This window comes from Brassica napus, chromosome C8 (assembly GCF_020379485.1).
Source record: "Brassica napus cultivar Da-Ae chromosome C8, Da-Ae, whole genome shotgun sequence".
Lineage (NCBI taxonomy): Eukaryota > Viridiplantae > Streptophyta > Magnoliopsida > Brassicales > Brassicaceae > Brassica > Brassica napus.
In genome coordinates this window covers 27,469,502-27,484,768 of record NC_063451.1, presented here as the reverse complement: position 1 = coordinate 27,484,768, position 15,267 = coordinate 27,469,502, and the positions used below count along the sequence as shown (strand labels likewise).

Sequence of the window (15,267 nt, the reverse complement as noted above, 5' to 3'; positions counted from 1 at the left end):
TAATTTTGAATGATGATGTGATTCAGATGTCGAAAATCTCAACAGAGACTATGCAGCCCTTAATCTCTCCGGAGATAACTACTTGCAGTGGGCGCTAGATACAAAGATCAGTCTAAGGTCAAAGGGACTTGGTGATACTATCATCAAGGGCAACAATGAGACCGATAAGAATCGGTACATGGCTATAAGTATTATACGCCATCACCTCATTGAAGGTCAAAAAGATCAGTACATCACGATGGAAAATCCACTAGAACTTTGGGATGCTTTACAGCATAGATATGATCACCAGAAAACGGTGTTACTTCCAAAGGCTAGAAACGTCTGGAAGAATCTTAGATTCTTGGATTATAAGTCAGTGGATGAGTACAATTCAGTCTTATTTAAGACGGTCTCGATGCTGAGACTTTATGGTGAAGTAGTAACCGAAGAAGAGTTACTTGAGAAGACTTACTCTACATTCCATTCATCGAATGTGATACTGCAACAGCAGTACAAAATGAAAGGCTTCGCCACATATACTGATCTGATCTCGTGCCAGCTTCTGGCCGAAGCAAACAATGAGCTCCTGATGAAGAACAGTGAAGCTAAACTTGTTGGAATAGCACCATTACCGGAAGCTAATGAGGTTGAAAAGAAAGAACCCGACGAGTGCAATTACGTCCAAAACAATAAGAGATCACACGGCAATGGCCGTGGTGGTTACAAGGGGCGTGGCAGTGACAATTACTTGAACAGCCGAGACAACTACTCGGCCGGCCGGAAAGGAAACCACAATAACCGTGGTTGTGGTTCCAATTATGGCCGTGGCCGAGGTAGTTATGGCAGTGGTCGAGGCGGCATATCCAAACCGTCTTACTCGACCAAATCCGTTTGTCACAGATGTGGAATGGGAAACCATTGGGCCAAGAACTGTAGAACCCCTAAGCACTTATGTGAGCTCTACCAAGAAAGTCTAAAGAACAAGAACCCGGAGGGTCACATGGTTCACGATTCCGGATATGAGGCCGATAATGATTCCGACATTGCTAAAGATGACCAGATGGACTTTGAGACTTCTGATTGTCTCAAGGACTAAATTTCGATATGACTTGTCTTATTGCTTTATGATTTGCTTTGATGTTTCACGATTATATATATATATAATAAAAATTGATTTTGAATTCATTATCTTGTCTGATCTTACTTGAACATATAAATGATTTTAAAGAGTTGCCTAAAGGGCATAAAACCAAGCAAGAAATCATGAATGGGTATAGTAAGCATAGTAAAGAAACTATGGCTAAGACATTGCTTTCAAAGGCATTATACACACCCAAAAGAACATGTGACCCATTGAAGTTATAATGTATGGTTTCCAAGTAGAAACAATGGGTAAGGAAGGAAACAAGTTCCTTTAGATTTTAAGAAAAATAAAACGCCTAAGACCTTATAAGTGGTCGAGACTATACCTATGATCTCTACTGATTTAAAACTATGCTACAGATCAGTATGATAAAGAGGCAAGAGATGTGGTAACCATATTTAGATAACACCACGAAATTTTACACTATATGGCATGATAGGATTAGCCATCCTAAAGTCTAAACTTGATGCAAAGATTGGAAAGGCACAGAGTTATCCCGTAAAAGATCTCATGTTGTGAAACATGTACACAAAGGGAAACTCATTAGGCTTAATTGTCTCAAGCACCATGACCTTATAGTATGGTCATGAGGGGGAGAGAGGATTAACCCATGATCAATACTACAAGTTCGTGTACCACTATAGTCTAAAGACCATGTTATAAATGGCTCGGCCATAAAAGGCCATTCCTCTGCCGTAAGAGGCGATGTTTTAAAACGGCCAAACCATAAGGCCATTACTCGGCCAAAGAGACCATGTTATGAACAGGTCTGCTGCAAGGGCCATAACCGGCCAGAGAGGCCATTACCTATAAAGATTCGGCCATATAAGCCATTATCTATAAGACTAAGATTCTAAAGTCTATAAGCTTGGAGACATTATGTTTTACATGTATAGAATGATAATATGCATCAGGCCATATAAGTGAGCATAGATATTCCCATCTCAGATTATGTACGGGTCATAAAACCAGACATACACCATCTTAAGAGATTTTGAATAAACCACCACATACATATATGTACCGTCTAAGATGGAACCTCAGAACAGGATTGGGAATATATAAGAATAAGATCTTCTCCACGAAATCAAAAGGACCGAGAGCCAAAACATGGGTAATCAAATAGTGGCCAGGTACGGATTCCATGAAACAAATGAATCCGAATATTAAAGGAGAAAGATTATAAGCTGGATAAAGAATGTTAAAAGTAAGAATGGTTTTAACCATCATTGTCTTGGCAAAGATCTTCGGACTAGAAATTATGATTTAAGACGTCCAAAGAAAGATTATATAAAGCTAGCTAATTGAAAAGCTAATCGAAATGCCAGACACTGACCCGAGAAATGACTAACCAGCTTAGCACCAAATGAATGTCCTAGAAGAGACATAATCAAGTTGCTATAGAGTCTATACAAGATAGACCAAGTGTTCCATAAGACAAAGGAATCTCGGATAGAAAAGAATGGTGCATAGAATACAGATCCGAGATTATAAGAGAAACCATACCAGACATTGAGAAAAGGCTGCGCAGCTACACATATAAGGTACCAAACCATGTAGTCTTGGGACGCCAAGCTACTAGGTAACAAAGGTCATGGATAATGAAATCTCAAAGTGATCAGATCATGTCTGGAACATAATGGAACCACATGAAAGTGTCAACACACACACACATTTGTATAAAGATACATAAAGTAATAGCACTTGAACATAAAGAGATGAACGAGGATCATGAACCCACGAAAGAGTACTCATACAATCATAAAGAATAAAGATTAGATTGAAAGATAAACGTGGAGGTTCAAAGTATCTAAAGGAGAGATGGGCGTATTGGCCATATACATATACGGAAACGCCATCTGATAAAACCAGTGAAATAGATGGATCTTGTGAGATAAAGAAACCGTGAGAGAAGGCACATGATCATGAGGTCTAAGAGTGTTCATGTTTTCCTACTAACAGCATTCGATTATAGCTTGTTACACAAGGTACTCACAGAGATCAAAGCAACAGATTATAAGGAGATAAACTTCTATGTGGTGGATGCTGCTACAGTTTTCGAAATTGACAGTGGTCTGGTCATAAGAAAGAAATTAGATACAATGATGTAGTAAGCAGCATATGGATCACTGGATAAGATGAAAGAACAACTTCGTTCCTAAGCTGATTCATGGACTGAAACAAAAGCAGCTGCATATAGTATGTAAGAGAAATTGATCACACATGATCATTGATCTTGGAGTTGTATAAAAGACAATCCAATATAGTCCATATATTTGAAATTCCTTGTGATTATACTAAACCTAAAAGAGGTTAGTAGGCATAGAATAAATCTATGTGGGTGTCCGATCAAAAGCGTCCGGCCCCGGCCCTTCAAACTAAAGATGTCCGACTCTGTCCGTCTAAGGGCGTCCGGCTCTTCAGCAAAGAACGTCTGGCTATCCTACTAGACGCGTCCAGCTTTTAAGACTAGAAGGCGTCTAGCCCTTCTTCTTGATCACGGGCTAGTAGAGACAAAGGATCAACCGGATACAAATGTATTGTAGTCCATAAGCTTGTGAAAGCCGAGATTCATGACCTAATAATATATACTTAGCGTGTGATATGATCAACAGCAACTAAGGTCATGAGACGCCATCATTAAGATAGGAATGCAAAATGAGTACGACATTACCTAAGGCAAAGAAATCGATGTCCACATCCATGAGAGTGTTCGGCCGCAGAGCCATAATAAGAGATTATAAACTCACAGCAATGATCATTGATCTTGAACACTCATGAGACAAGTAGTGGACATGTATAGACGAGGTCTATGACCCAGACATGGATCGGCCAGATCGAGACATAGGTTCATGATAACCATGTCTAGTAAACTGTCCATAAGTACTTGGTTTATCCGACCATAGTAAAGAGTTAAGAGTAGACGATCACGTCTAGACTATGGACACATGAAAACACGATTTGCAAAGACCCAATAGTGATCCCCGAGAACAATATGGTTCGCATTGCTTTAGCACATATGCTTTACCGGGACACTCGATGTCAAAGGACATGAGAAACGACCTAAGAAGTCGAAGTGGTCTAAATACGGTTCATTAATGAAACTGGCCGATTACTCCCATCCTATACATACAGGAAATATCACGCACCAAGATGCGTAGAATGTAGAACCTACAGTGAGGTTCACATCAGGGGGAGTAGTGCGTGTTGTACTCTTTTTCCTTCATCATGGTTTTGTCCCACTGGGTTTTCCTGATAAGGTTTTAATGAGGCAACATGAAGCGTACTACAAATCCTGTATGGTTATGGCATCCAAGGAGGAGTGTTATAAATCATGGAGTGGATTGCCATTAACCAGGCCCGGACCGAGACCGGCCCAATACCTAGAAGATGGAGAGATGGCCGAAGCCTAGAGAGAGGAGAGAGAGAGCCGACTTCAGGAGAGAGAGAGAGGCGGCCACAAAGCTTGGAGAAAAGGAAACCCTTTCCTTTTCCTAGTAGATGTAATATTTCCATTATTATGTATTAGTAGTTTTTCTAATCCTAGTGAATTTAGGTTTTGGATACTTTCCATTTATCTTCATCTTGTAATCCTTATATAAAGGAACCCCCTTGATCATTAATAATAACACAGAGAAATATTCAGTCTCTAAACTCTCTAATTACAACAAAGATGACTTAAATTCTCTCTTCTTTGTGTGTGTTACTTAAGTATACAATTTTCATTCTCCATGGTTTGCATCTCCATCATATTTCTGATGCTGCCACCCAAGTTTAGGACTGATCCTGCTGACCCCATAAGAAGAATGATTGTTCCATCTTTTTTTTTAATATTTTTGTTTCGGTTGTGACAATTCCAACATAATAGTACTCTAGATATGTAACATAATAAATAAAATGATGGTTGAACTAAGGAAAATGATGGTTGAACAATGTTTAATTTTTTTCTTAAGAATCCCTAAATAAGAAACTTCCATTGGAGCACAAAAATGTTGGTGTCTCTTAACTAGGTCTCTTAATAAACATTTAATACTTAAAAATCATTAATAGACCCAAATTGGAATTTTGCGTTAATGATGCTCTCATGCGTTAATCTCTTGTTTGTTTGGACTTCTTCTACAGTGTAACTTCTATTTGGGCCTCTGTTACATATCACCCGGCCAATCGGCAAAAGAAACAAGTCTACTTGTCGAAATAGAATCGTATCTCACGCATGTATTTGGCAATAAATTCTATCATATGTATGAGAAACTTATAGAACTCGGAATCAGAATATAAAGAACGCTTTTCTTTATTGCTTTAGAAAAATAACTCAAAAACTAAAGCTTTCAATCACACACAATTCGTAGCATATGTCATACTCGACATTGCTTTATATAGAGACATTATATTTTCCTATTTCCTAATTGTAACACAAACAATATATTATGATCCTTATCTCTAAACTAACTAGGAATAGGTTGCTTGACTCTCAAGCTATCGTCAAGCTTATCTCAACATTCTCCTCCTTAAGCTTGAACTCACTTTCACACACTTCAAGTACTCCAATTAGTCGCCTCATCTCTTTAAACTTCAAACGGCCAAGTGACTTTGTAAGTATGTCGGCTCGTTGTTCATTTCCCGGTACATGCTCAACTTCAACTTGTTCATTCTCCACACACTCACGTATGAAGTGAAATCTTCTATGAATGTGTTTACTACACCCATGAAACACATGATTCTTTGTGAGTGCTATTGGAGATTTGTTATCAACTCTTATGATGACTTTCTTATTTGTTTCTCCGACAACTTCACTCAAAAGTTCCTGAAGCCAAATCGCCTGTTTTGCAGCCTCCGTTGCTGCCATAAACTCAGCTTCACAAGAGGATATTGCAACTATCTCTTGTTTTTGAGAACACCAAGTCACAGGGCTATTGCCGAGATAGAAAACGTGACCGGTTGTTGATTTAGCATCATCAACGTCCACACTGTGTGAACTATCACTAAAACCAGTCAAGACCAATCTTGTTGCTCGAGTGAAACGTAGACCGAGGGTGGTTGTTCCGCGTAGATACCTCAGAATCTGTTTCAAGGCTGCGCCGTGAGACTCCTTGGGATCTTGCATAAACCTACTAAGCACTCCAACAGGAAAGGACAGATCAGGTCTTGTATGCAACAAATAGCGCAAACATCCAATGCTGCGTCGATATTCCCTTTCATCAATGCTTCTTTCAAGTGGAGACTTCGACAGTCTTACGTTTACTTCCATGGGAATATGAGTAAGGTTGCACGCTTTCATACCTGTTTCCTCAAGAATCTTTCTCGCATATCTATCCTGAGATAGAACGATGCCTCCATCATACTGTCGTACCTCGATGCCTAGGTAATAGGTTAGTTTACCTAAGTCACTCATATCAAACTTGTTTCCCATCTCTTTCTTGAAGTCGATTGTAAGTTGTAGAGAGGAGCTTGTTACAAGTAGATCGTCGACATAAACACACACAATGAGAAGATCTTTCTTCTCCTCCTTTCTGTAAAGCGAAGGTTCTTTAGAGCACCGTGTAAAGCCAAGCTCTTGTAGAATCCGATTAAGTTTAATATTCCAAGCTCTAGGAGCTTGTTTTAAACCATAAAGAGCTTTCCTCAATCTGTAGACTTTGTTTTCTTTCCCTTTTACCTCGAAACCCTCAGGTTGGGAAACATATACCTCCTCCTTGAGATCACCGTGTAAGAACGCTGTTTTAACATCGAGATGATGTATCTCCCAACCATATGATGCTGCAATTCCGATGATTAATCTGACTGTCTCAATCCTAGCTACTGGTGCAAAGACCTCGTCATAATCAATGCCATGTTGCTGAACATATCCTTTCGCCACTAACCGAGCTTTGTACTTACTGATACTCCCGTCTGCGTTTCTTTTAATCTTAAAAACCCACTTCAGTCCAATAGGTTTGAACCCTCTTGGTAGCTCAACAAGAGTCCAAGTATTATTCTTCTCTATGGACGCAATCTCGTCTAAGCAGGCATCAATCCATACCTTTAACTCCTTAGCTTCGTTGTAGTCGTATGGTTCATTGTTAATTACCATCAGCAACCTTTCACACTCTGCTTCTGCCATTAAGACGTAATCGTCTAGATAGGATGGTTTGGAACTTATCCTCGACGATCGTCTTGGTTCTGACTGAAGCTGTTCTTCTTCTTCTTCGTGCTCTTCTTTATCACTTTCTTCTTCGCTATGTGTGTTCTCGTCCATCGTCGTATCATCAGGAAGATTGTGATCATCCTTTAATGGCCACAGCTCTACTTCAAAACTCTCAGCTCCCTTAGACTCAGTCATCCCCCAGTTCCACCTACATTCTTCATCAAAGTGGACGTCCCGGCTTACTACGATCCTTTTGTTTGTAGGATCCAGTAAGCGATATGCTTTTGTGCCCGGTTCGGTTCCTAAGTGCACCAAGACTCTTGATCGGTCGTCGAGTTTCTTCCTACCTGCCTCCTCTGTTCTTGCAAAGCAGACACACCCAAAGACCTTGAGATGCTCAAGATTTGGCTTCTTACTTCGTAATGCTTCATACGGCGTTCTTCCGATCAAGGATCTTGTTGCGATTCGATTAATTAGGTAAGTAGCATGACGAACAGCTTCACCCCAGAGGATGTTTGGTACGCCCATGTGCTTCAAGAGACTTCGTGTCATCTCCAATAACGTACGGTTTCGTCGTTCGACGACTCCATTCTGTTGGGGAGAGTAGGGAGCAGTTAGATGTCGATTGATACCGTTCTTGTCACAATAGGATATAAACTCTTGTGACATGAGCTCTCCTCCTTTGTCACTTCGGAATGTTTTTACTTCTGCTCTTGTTTCTTGTTCCGCAAGTCTCTTGAATGTTTTGAATTTATCAAATGCCTCACTTTTCCTTTCAAGCAACACTGTCCACATGTATCGACTGCAATCATCTATTAGCACAAATACGTAGCGCTTGTGCCCTGGTGTAGTCAGGGTAATGGGTCCACATAAATCTCCATGGACAAGCTCTAGAAGATGATTTGCTCTGTATCCGGTTGACTGTGGGAATGGCTGCCTCGTTTGTTTTCCAAGATAACACGATACACACGTCTCCTTCTCGATGCTCAGCTGAGGTATGCCAACGACAAGTTCCTTCTTTATCATCAACTTCATTGTCTCTAGGTTAACATGCCCAAGGCGTGCATGCCACCTTGATGAGTTACTAGGAACTGTTGTTAACATACACTGAAAGGTGTCCGCTTGCAATATTACTTTATACAAGCGATTCCTTGATCTCGTTGCCTTAACTATCAGATGTCCCGCACGATCGAGAAGCATTAGCAGGTCGTCTTTCATTCTCACTTCGTACCCTGCCTCTGTGGCCTGACCCAAACTCACAATGTTGCTCTTCAGACCGGGTATGTAATAGACATTATTTAGTATCTTCTTCTCACCTCCCTTTAGGATAAACCGAATCGAGCCTTTCCCCTTAATATCAATCCTAGAATCATCCCCAAATCGCACTTTTACAGTGATTTCTTCATCCAGAGAGAGGAAGAAGGAACGGTTACCACTCATATGGTTGCTTGCTCCGTTGTCGAGATACCACAAGTTCTCTACGCCTTGCTCAGCTTCAAACACACTTGGTTTTACCTTCCTTTCGTTTAAGTAAACTACCTCGTGCATCATCAACTCATCAGCCTCTTGAGTGTTATCTTCTTTCTTCTCTACCGTTTCTTGCAACTTAAGCAACCTATCCGGACAATCTGCTGCATAATGACCGAGTTTGTCACATCGAAAACATGTTATATGAGATGTATCTCGGTCTTGAGTCTGTTTATAAGCCTCTCTCTGTGCGTAGAAGCCTCCATTACGGCCTTGTCCTCTTCCTCTCCAGTTTGCTCTTCCGCCTCTGCCACGTCCTCTGTTTCCTCCATAGCTATCACGCTGAGATTCCATGTTTGTATACATGAGTTTCTCTTGATCATCATGGTTCTCTTCTTCTTCTTCTCATATCCGTTCTTCGTATGCCTTTAACCTACCCACAATATCTTCAAAGCTCTTCATATTTAGGTCCAAGACCTGTTCAAGAGACGCGACCATATGAATATACTTCTTTCTCAGTAAGCTTTTCAAGAACTTTTTCACCAACTTCGGTTCTTCGATAATCTTCCCGAGAGAGGCAGATTTAGATGAGATTTCGGCAAGCTTCCCTACAAAGTCATCTATAGTATCTGCTTCCTTCATCTTAAGTCGATCAAAGTCTGCCATTAAAGTTTGTAATCGTGCCTCTCGTACTCTCTCTGCCCCAACGTGCCTTGCTTTGATTGCGTCCCACACTGCCTTGGCTGTATCAAGGTCGCCTACTTGCAAGGTTAGAGCCTCAGGTATAGATTGGAATATCAAAGCAATAGCCATGTTATTTTTTTCTTCATGTTTGTTGCCGGGGTCGATAGCTTCCCAGACCTTGTTGACCTTCAACGCAATCTTCATCTTCATGGCCCAAACAGTGTAATTTGAGGTGGTTAGCATCGGAAATTTTATCGAAGAGGGTCCTGTCCCCTTGGTGGTCGTATCTGGATCGTCTTTGATGTCAGCCATCGTTTCATTCGTTGGTTTTTGTGATACCAGTTGTTCACGATTCGTGTTTCCAGGTATCGAACGCTCTGATACCAAATATAGAACTCGGAATCAGAATATAAAGAACGCTTTTCTTTATTGCTTTAGAAAAATAACTCAAAAACTAAAGCTTTCAATCACACACAATTCGTAGGATATGTCATACTCGACATTGCTTTATATAGAGACATTATATTTTCCTATTTCCTAATTGTAACACAAACAATATATTATGATCCTTATCTCTAAGATCATAAACTAACTAGGAATAGGTTGCTTGACTCTCAAGCTATCGTCAAGCTTATCTCAACAAAACTTACATTTAAGGCATTTTTATTGTTATACAAAAGGTGCTTTAACACAACATCGAAAACGTTAAATTTTTATCTACGTTTTTTGGAGATAATTAGTCAGATTGACGATCTTGGGCATAAATTTTGAGAGATTATGACTCATATATGCATATAACGAATATTGACATTCCCTGGCGTGACTCGAGGATATTGGGCATTAAGTTCTGAAAGATTATGAGCTATATATATACGATGAATTAGGATGAAATATCAAAAGAGAATTAGCAGCAAATGTCATTATTAACAATAGAGGCAACAGAGAACCGAGTGGTGATTGCATCATCATCACAGAGAAAGAGAAGAAAAATAAGAAGATTAATAAGAAAAAGAAGAGAAGAAACGAGAAGCCACTGATTGCTCCATCATCATTACCAAACGACGTGATAGAGGAAATTTTCTTGCGACTTCCAGTAAAAGTGCTAATCCGACTCAGGTCGCTCTCAAAACAATGGAGAGTGACAGTGGAGTCTCTCTCTTTCGCAGAGAGACACTTGAAGATCGCCAAGGAATCCCACGTGAAAGTCATGGTCATCGGCGAAGAAGATTACCTAAAGGGGTCTCTAGAGTATATTCCTCACCCAGACACAAACGTTGGTTTTAGAACATTCTGCCTGGAATCGGGTTCATGTCCAAACGAGGGAGTTACCAAGTGTGAGGTTTTCGACTTTAAGGCAAACACTTGGAGATACTTGACTTGCACTCCAAGCTACCGTATATTTCCTACTCAAAAGCCAGCCTATGCAAATGGATCGGTGTATTGGCTCACGGAACTACATGAGGGCAGAATCGAAGTGGTGGATTTTGATATCCAAACAGAAACATTCAGGTTGCTGCGGAAGATCATTCCAGCTATTGCTAGTTCAGATCCTAGCCATATTGACATGTGCACTCTGGATAATCATTTGTGTATGTCGAAAAGGGAGCACGTCACCAAGATCCTGTGATATAACAAACTAAGTCCCACATTGGAGAATTAGACCAGGAGAATCTAATATATAAAGAGCTGTCCAACTCTAATAGTACGAGACCTTTTGGGAAGGAAACCAAAAGTAAAACCATGTGGGCTTGCCTAAGGCCCAAAGTGGACAATATCGTACTAATCGGACAATATAGAGTTGGACATGGGCTCACACAATTCCAACAATTGATATCAGAGCTAGGTTGACGAGAAATCTACCAGAAGACCAAAAATACCCTTCGAGTAGTGTGTGGCAGAGATCAAGTCAAAATATCCTGGAAGTCAGTTGTGGGACACGAGTTGAATGTGATCCTTAGTTTGAAGGGGAGAATGTGATATAACAAACTAAGTCTCACATTGGAGAATTAGACAAAGAGAGTCTAATATATAAAGAGCTATCCAACTCTAATAGTACGAGATCTTTTTGGGAAGGAAACAAAAAGTAAAACCATGCGAGCTTGCCTAAGGCCCAAAGTGGACAATATCATACTAATCGGACAATATAGAGTTGGACATGGGCTCCCACAATTCCAACAGATCCAAGATATTTGGAGGTTGAAACCATCAGAAGGCACTTGGGAGAAGATTTTTTCAATATAGATCTCCTTTCTTGCCCTTCTCCTCGAACTGAGATCAGCGATCAGTTTAAATGGAGCCAGAAGGATTTGGTTGAGCCATCCACACCCGTGGCGGTATGCAAGAACAAGAAAATCATGCTCTCACATTGCTATTCCCGCGGTCTGGTACAATATGACCCCCTAACAAAGTCTCTAGATTTTTTTTACCGGAATTTTATGGCTCGGAGAAAAGTTACTTATTTTCAAAGTTTGATCTCTCATATCTAATTAAAAGCTTATACTTATTTAATTACAACAACATTTGATGTGTTGAGAGCATGAAAGAAAAAGAGCTTGCATAATAATGTTTTTGTTGTATGAATAAAATTCACCATACATATATATTCTATTTGACCTAAATAAAGATTCATACCTTTTTAAAAGTGAAAGTGTTCATAGAGGAAGACAGTTACTGATATTTTTGTTGTTTGGAAAAGAAAGACACATGGCATAGGTTTGTAGTCATGGTTCTCTGGTTTTTAAGTTTTAATGGTTCTTCATTTTCCGTACGTTCAGGCAAAGATTCATATCCCGTACACCTGACAAGTAGAGATGGTAAGAGAAGAAAGTACTAATTACGTTTGCCACAACATTGTTCCAAAGAGAACAAGAACATAGAAAAGGAACGGATAATAATGTCTTTTGTCCTTTTAAAATAGTTGGGTTGGTTCTGGTGTATTATTCATTGAGTGAGAGCAAGAGGTAGCTGGGAATCAAAGTAGGTTTTTTCATTACAATTCAAATGGTTAAATAGAGTAAAAGAGGAGAGTTTAGAGACATATTTGGTAACATGTTCATCTTTTGTCATATAAAATAAAGGTTTCATTTGTTCACATCTATAGCACATATAGATTTCCAATACATATATCACATGATACAAAATGTTGTGCAATTGAGCGGAAAAAGTGTCAATTTCGACCCAACAATTTTGGTCGTGCCAAATACGACCCAAACAATTGATCAGTGCCAAATACGATCTTAACTCAATTATAATATGAAAAAACTACCCAAACTTCTTAAATCATGCCTAAATCTATATTGACTCTAACATAAGTTAGTCAACCGTTAACAAGATAAAACGACGTCGTTTTGATATACGAGGAAAAGTGCCAATTTCGACCCCAACACTCTCAGTCGTGCCAAATAGGACCCAAACAAATGGTCAGTGCCAAAACCGACCTCAACGTAATTATAATTTAAGAAAAACTACATGAACTTCTTAAAACGTGCATAAATCTACATTGACTCTAATAGAAATTAGTCAACCTGACGCCGTTTTGATATATATATATATATATATATATATATATATATATATATATGTTCATTCTGGGACTCAAACTGTGTTGAGATACCCTTTTAAAGGGGCTCACTAACAACTAGATAAAAGTAAATTTTTGAAATATTATTACAAATTTGAAATTATATAAATTACTATTCTTTTTCATCTTATCCAATTTAAAATTTCGGTGATAATTTTTTCTGATTTATATAAATACATTAATATGTTTTTTATTTATCAGATTTTTAATAAACTTATATTTTACTAGAAGACAAATAATAAAATACTTATAATTATACGATCTTAAATATACTTAAAACTTTGAATTTATTTATAAACTTTTCTTATATAAATTATTTTAATTTTTAAAATTAAGTGGAATTTTATTTATTTCTTAAAGTTAAATATTATATATTTTTGATATTTTGTTCAAAAATGTTAAGAGGCTTTTTACCTTTCTTTCGCTAAGATATCTTGTAAAAAATATTAGACATATTAAACGATAACTAAATATATAAAAACAATCACCAAAGTTTTAAATTGGATAAGATGAAGAAAAATAGTAGTTTATATAATTTCAACTTGTAATAATATTTCGAAAAATTACTTTAGTCTAGTTGTTAGTGTGCCCCTTTAAAAGGGCATCCCAGCACGGGTTTGAGTCCCGGAATGAACATATTTTTGAAAAAAATATATATATCAAAACGACGTCGTCTTATCTTGTTATAGGTTGACTAACTTCTGTTAGAGTCAATGTAGATTAAAGCATGTTTTAAGAAGTTTGGATAGTTTTTCTTAACTTATAATTGAGTTGAGGTCGTTTTGTCCGGGTCCTATTTGGCACTGACCACTTGTTCGGGTCCTATTTGGCACGACTGAGAGTGTTGGGGTCGAAATTGGCACTTTTCCTCGTATATCAAAACGGTTACGTTTTGTCTCGTTAACGGTTGACTAACTTCTGTTAGAGTCAATATAGATTTAGGCACGTTTGAAGAAGTTCGAGTAGTTTTTTTGGATTGTAATTGAGTTGAGGTCGTATTTGGCACTGATCAATTGTTTGGATCGTATTTGGCACGGCCGAAATTGGCACTTTTCCCGCAATTGAGCATGCAGAGATGCACGTACATATAAAATTCAAATGCATATATCATTTGATATATAGATGTCATCTGTAAGTGTTGGGTTCTTCAAAAGAGCAGTTCTTGACTCTTGAAGTATATTCGTCATTGCTTAGGTCAAGGTTGGGCAATGAAGACAGACTTCCAACAGATGAAGGCAATGTTATTGGATAAAAGCTTTTTAAGCCTTTGAAACAGTTTTCATTCCCGTGAACGAATTCACTGTGAAGACCATTTGTTGTAGACTCGTTTATATTGTAGATACATTAGCTTTGCCAATGGTTTCAGGAAGCTTCCAAATGATGTCATGTTAGAAGATCCATATTCCGGTTATGCTACCACCATAGTAGAGATAAAGCAGTTGAAGAAGGCGAGAGAGCTTAAGTGCTTGATCGCAAATAACACTGACCTTATCACCAGACTTGAGGAGCAAGGAAGAGATTTTTCTTTACTTAGCCTAAACTAATAAAGTCATAATAGTGACATACAACAATTCATTTCTTTTTTTATTCTTCGACAGATCATGTCTTCGGTTTGGGTTCTTTATTTTTAATTATCTCGAGCCCATATTGTTAGCCATGTTATAAAACTCAAGATTAGAGCTAGAAAGTTTTGATATATAAGAGGCTGGGCTAACCCTGTCATGATTAGTTCATTTTGACACATACTTGTTCGAGGCTCTTTCGTTTGACGTTATTTTGTCTCATTTTCATTAAGAAGCCATATATACATTTTTGTGACAAAAAAAAAAAAAAAGCATGGGCAAAAATAGTGATATTGCGTGGTCATTTTCTTTCCTAATAAAGGTATGTTTTTCCACGACGGTAATGGAATATTCCGGTAAGAGGAATGGAGCGATCTTAAAGCTGGAGACCCAGAGAAAGACGAAAACGACGAGTATATTTTTTTCCGGCGGATCTTTTACTTTTAATTGTCGACCTAGGAAGACATGATTTGCTTTTAATAGTTCGGCTTTGGTTGATGATTATTTTGGATGTTGTAGTTTTAGTATATACCGGTTTCGGTTTAATTAATACAAGAGTTGTATTTTCTTAATTAGGTTAACTAGGAAGACAGCTTTAGCAACTAAAAAGCCTTTTCTTTTTCTCTCTCTACTTTCGCGAGGCGATTCTAGATTTCTCTTGGAGATCAATCACCAACTCTTGATTTCTCATTGAAAAATCAAGAATTTCGACATGCAATCAGAA

General features: G+C 38.4%; 1 protein-coding gene and 1 pseudogene across 1 annotated transcript; both read left to right on the top strand.

Moving 5' to 3' along the window:
* The first annotated feature begins 397 nt into the window (after positions 1-397).
* Positions 398-1,078, top strand: LOC111208087. The gene is made up of 2 exons (XM_048766893.1): positions 398-852; positions 955-1,078. Exons 1-2 carry the CDS (start codon positions 398-400, stop codon positions 1,076-1,078), a joined length of 579 nt encoding a protein of 192 aa, XP_048622850.1.
* An 8,864-nt stretch (positions 1,079-9,942) lies between these two features.
* On the top strand, positions 9,943-12,773 carry LOC106359326 (annotated as a pseudogene).
* Positions 12,774-15,267: the final 2,494 nt, after the last annotated feature.

Coding starts and splice junctions, on each gene's coding strand:
- LOC111208087 (XM_048766893.1), top strand. CDS start 398: ATGCTGAGACTTTATGGTGAAGTAGTAACCGAAGAAGAGTTACTTGAG. Junction 853..954: donor CGAGGCGGCATATCCAAACC/GTCTTACTCGAC, acceptor CTACCAAGAAAG/TCTAAAGAACAAGAACCCGG.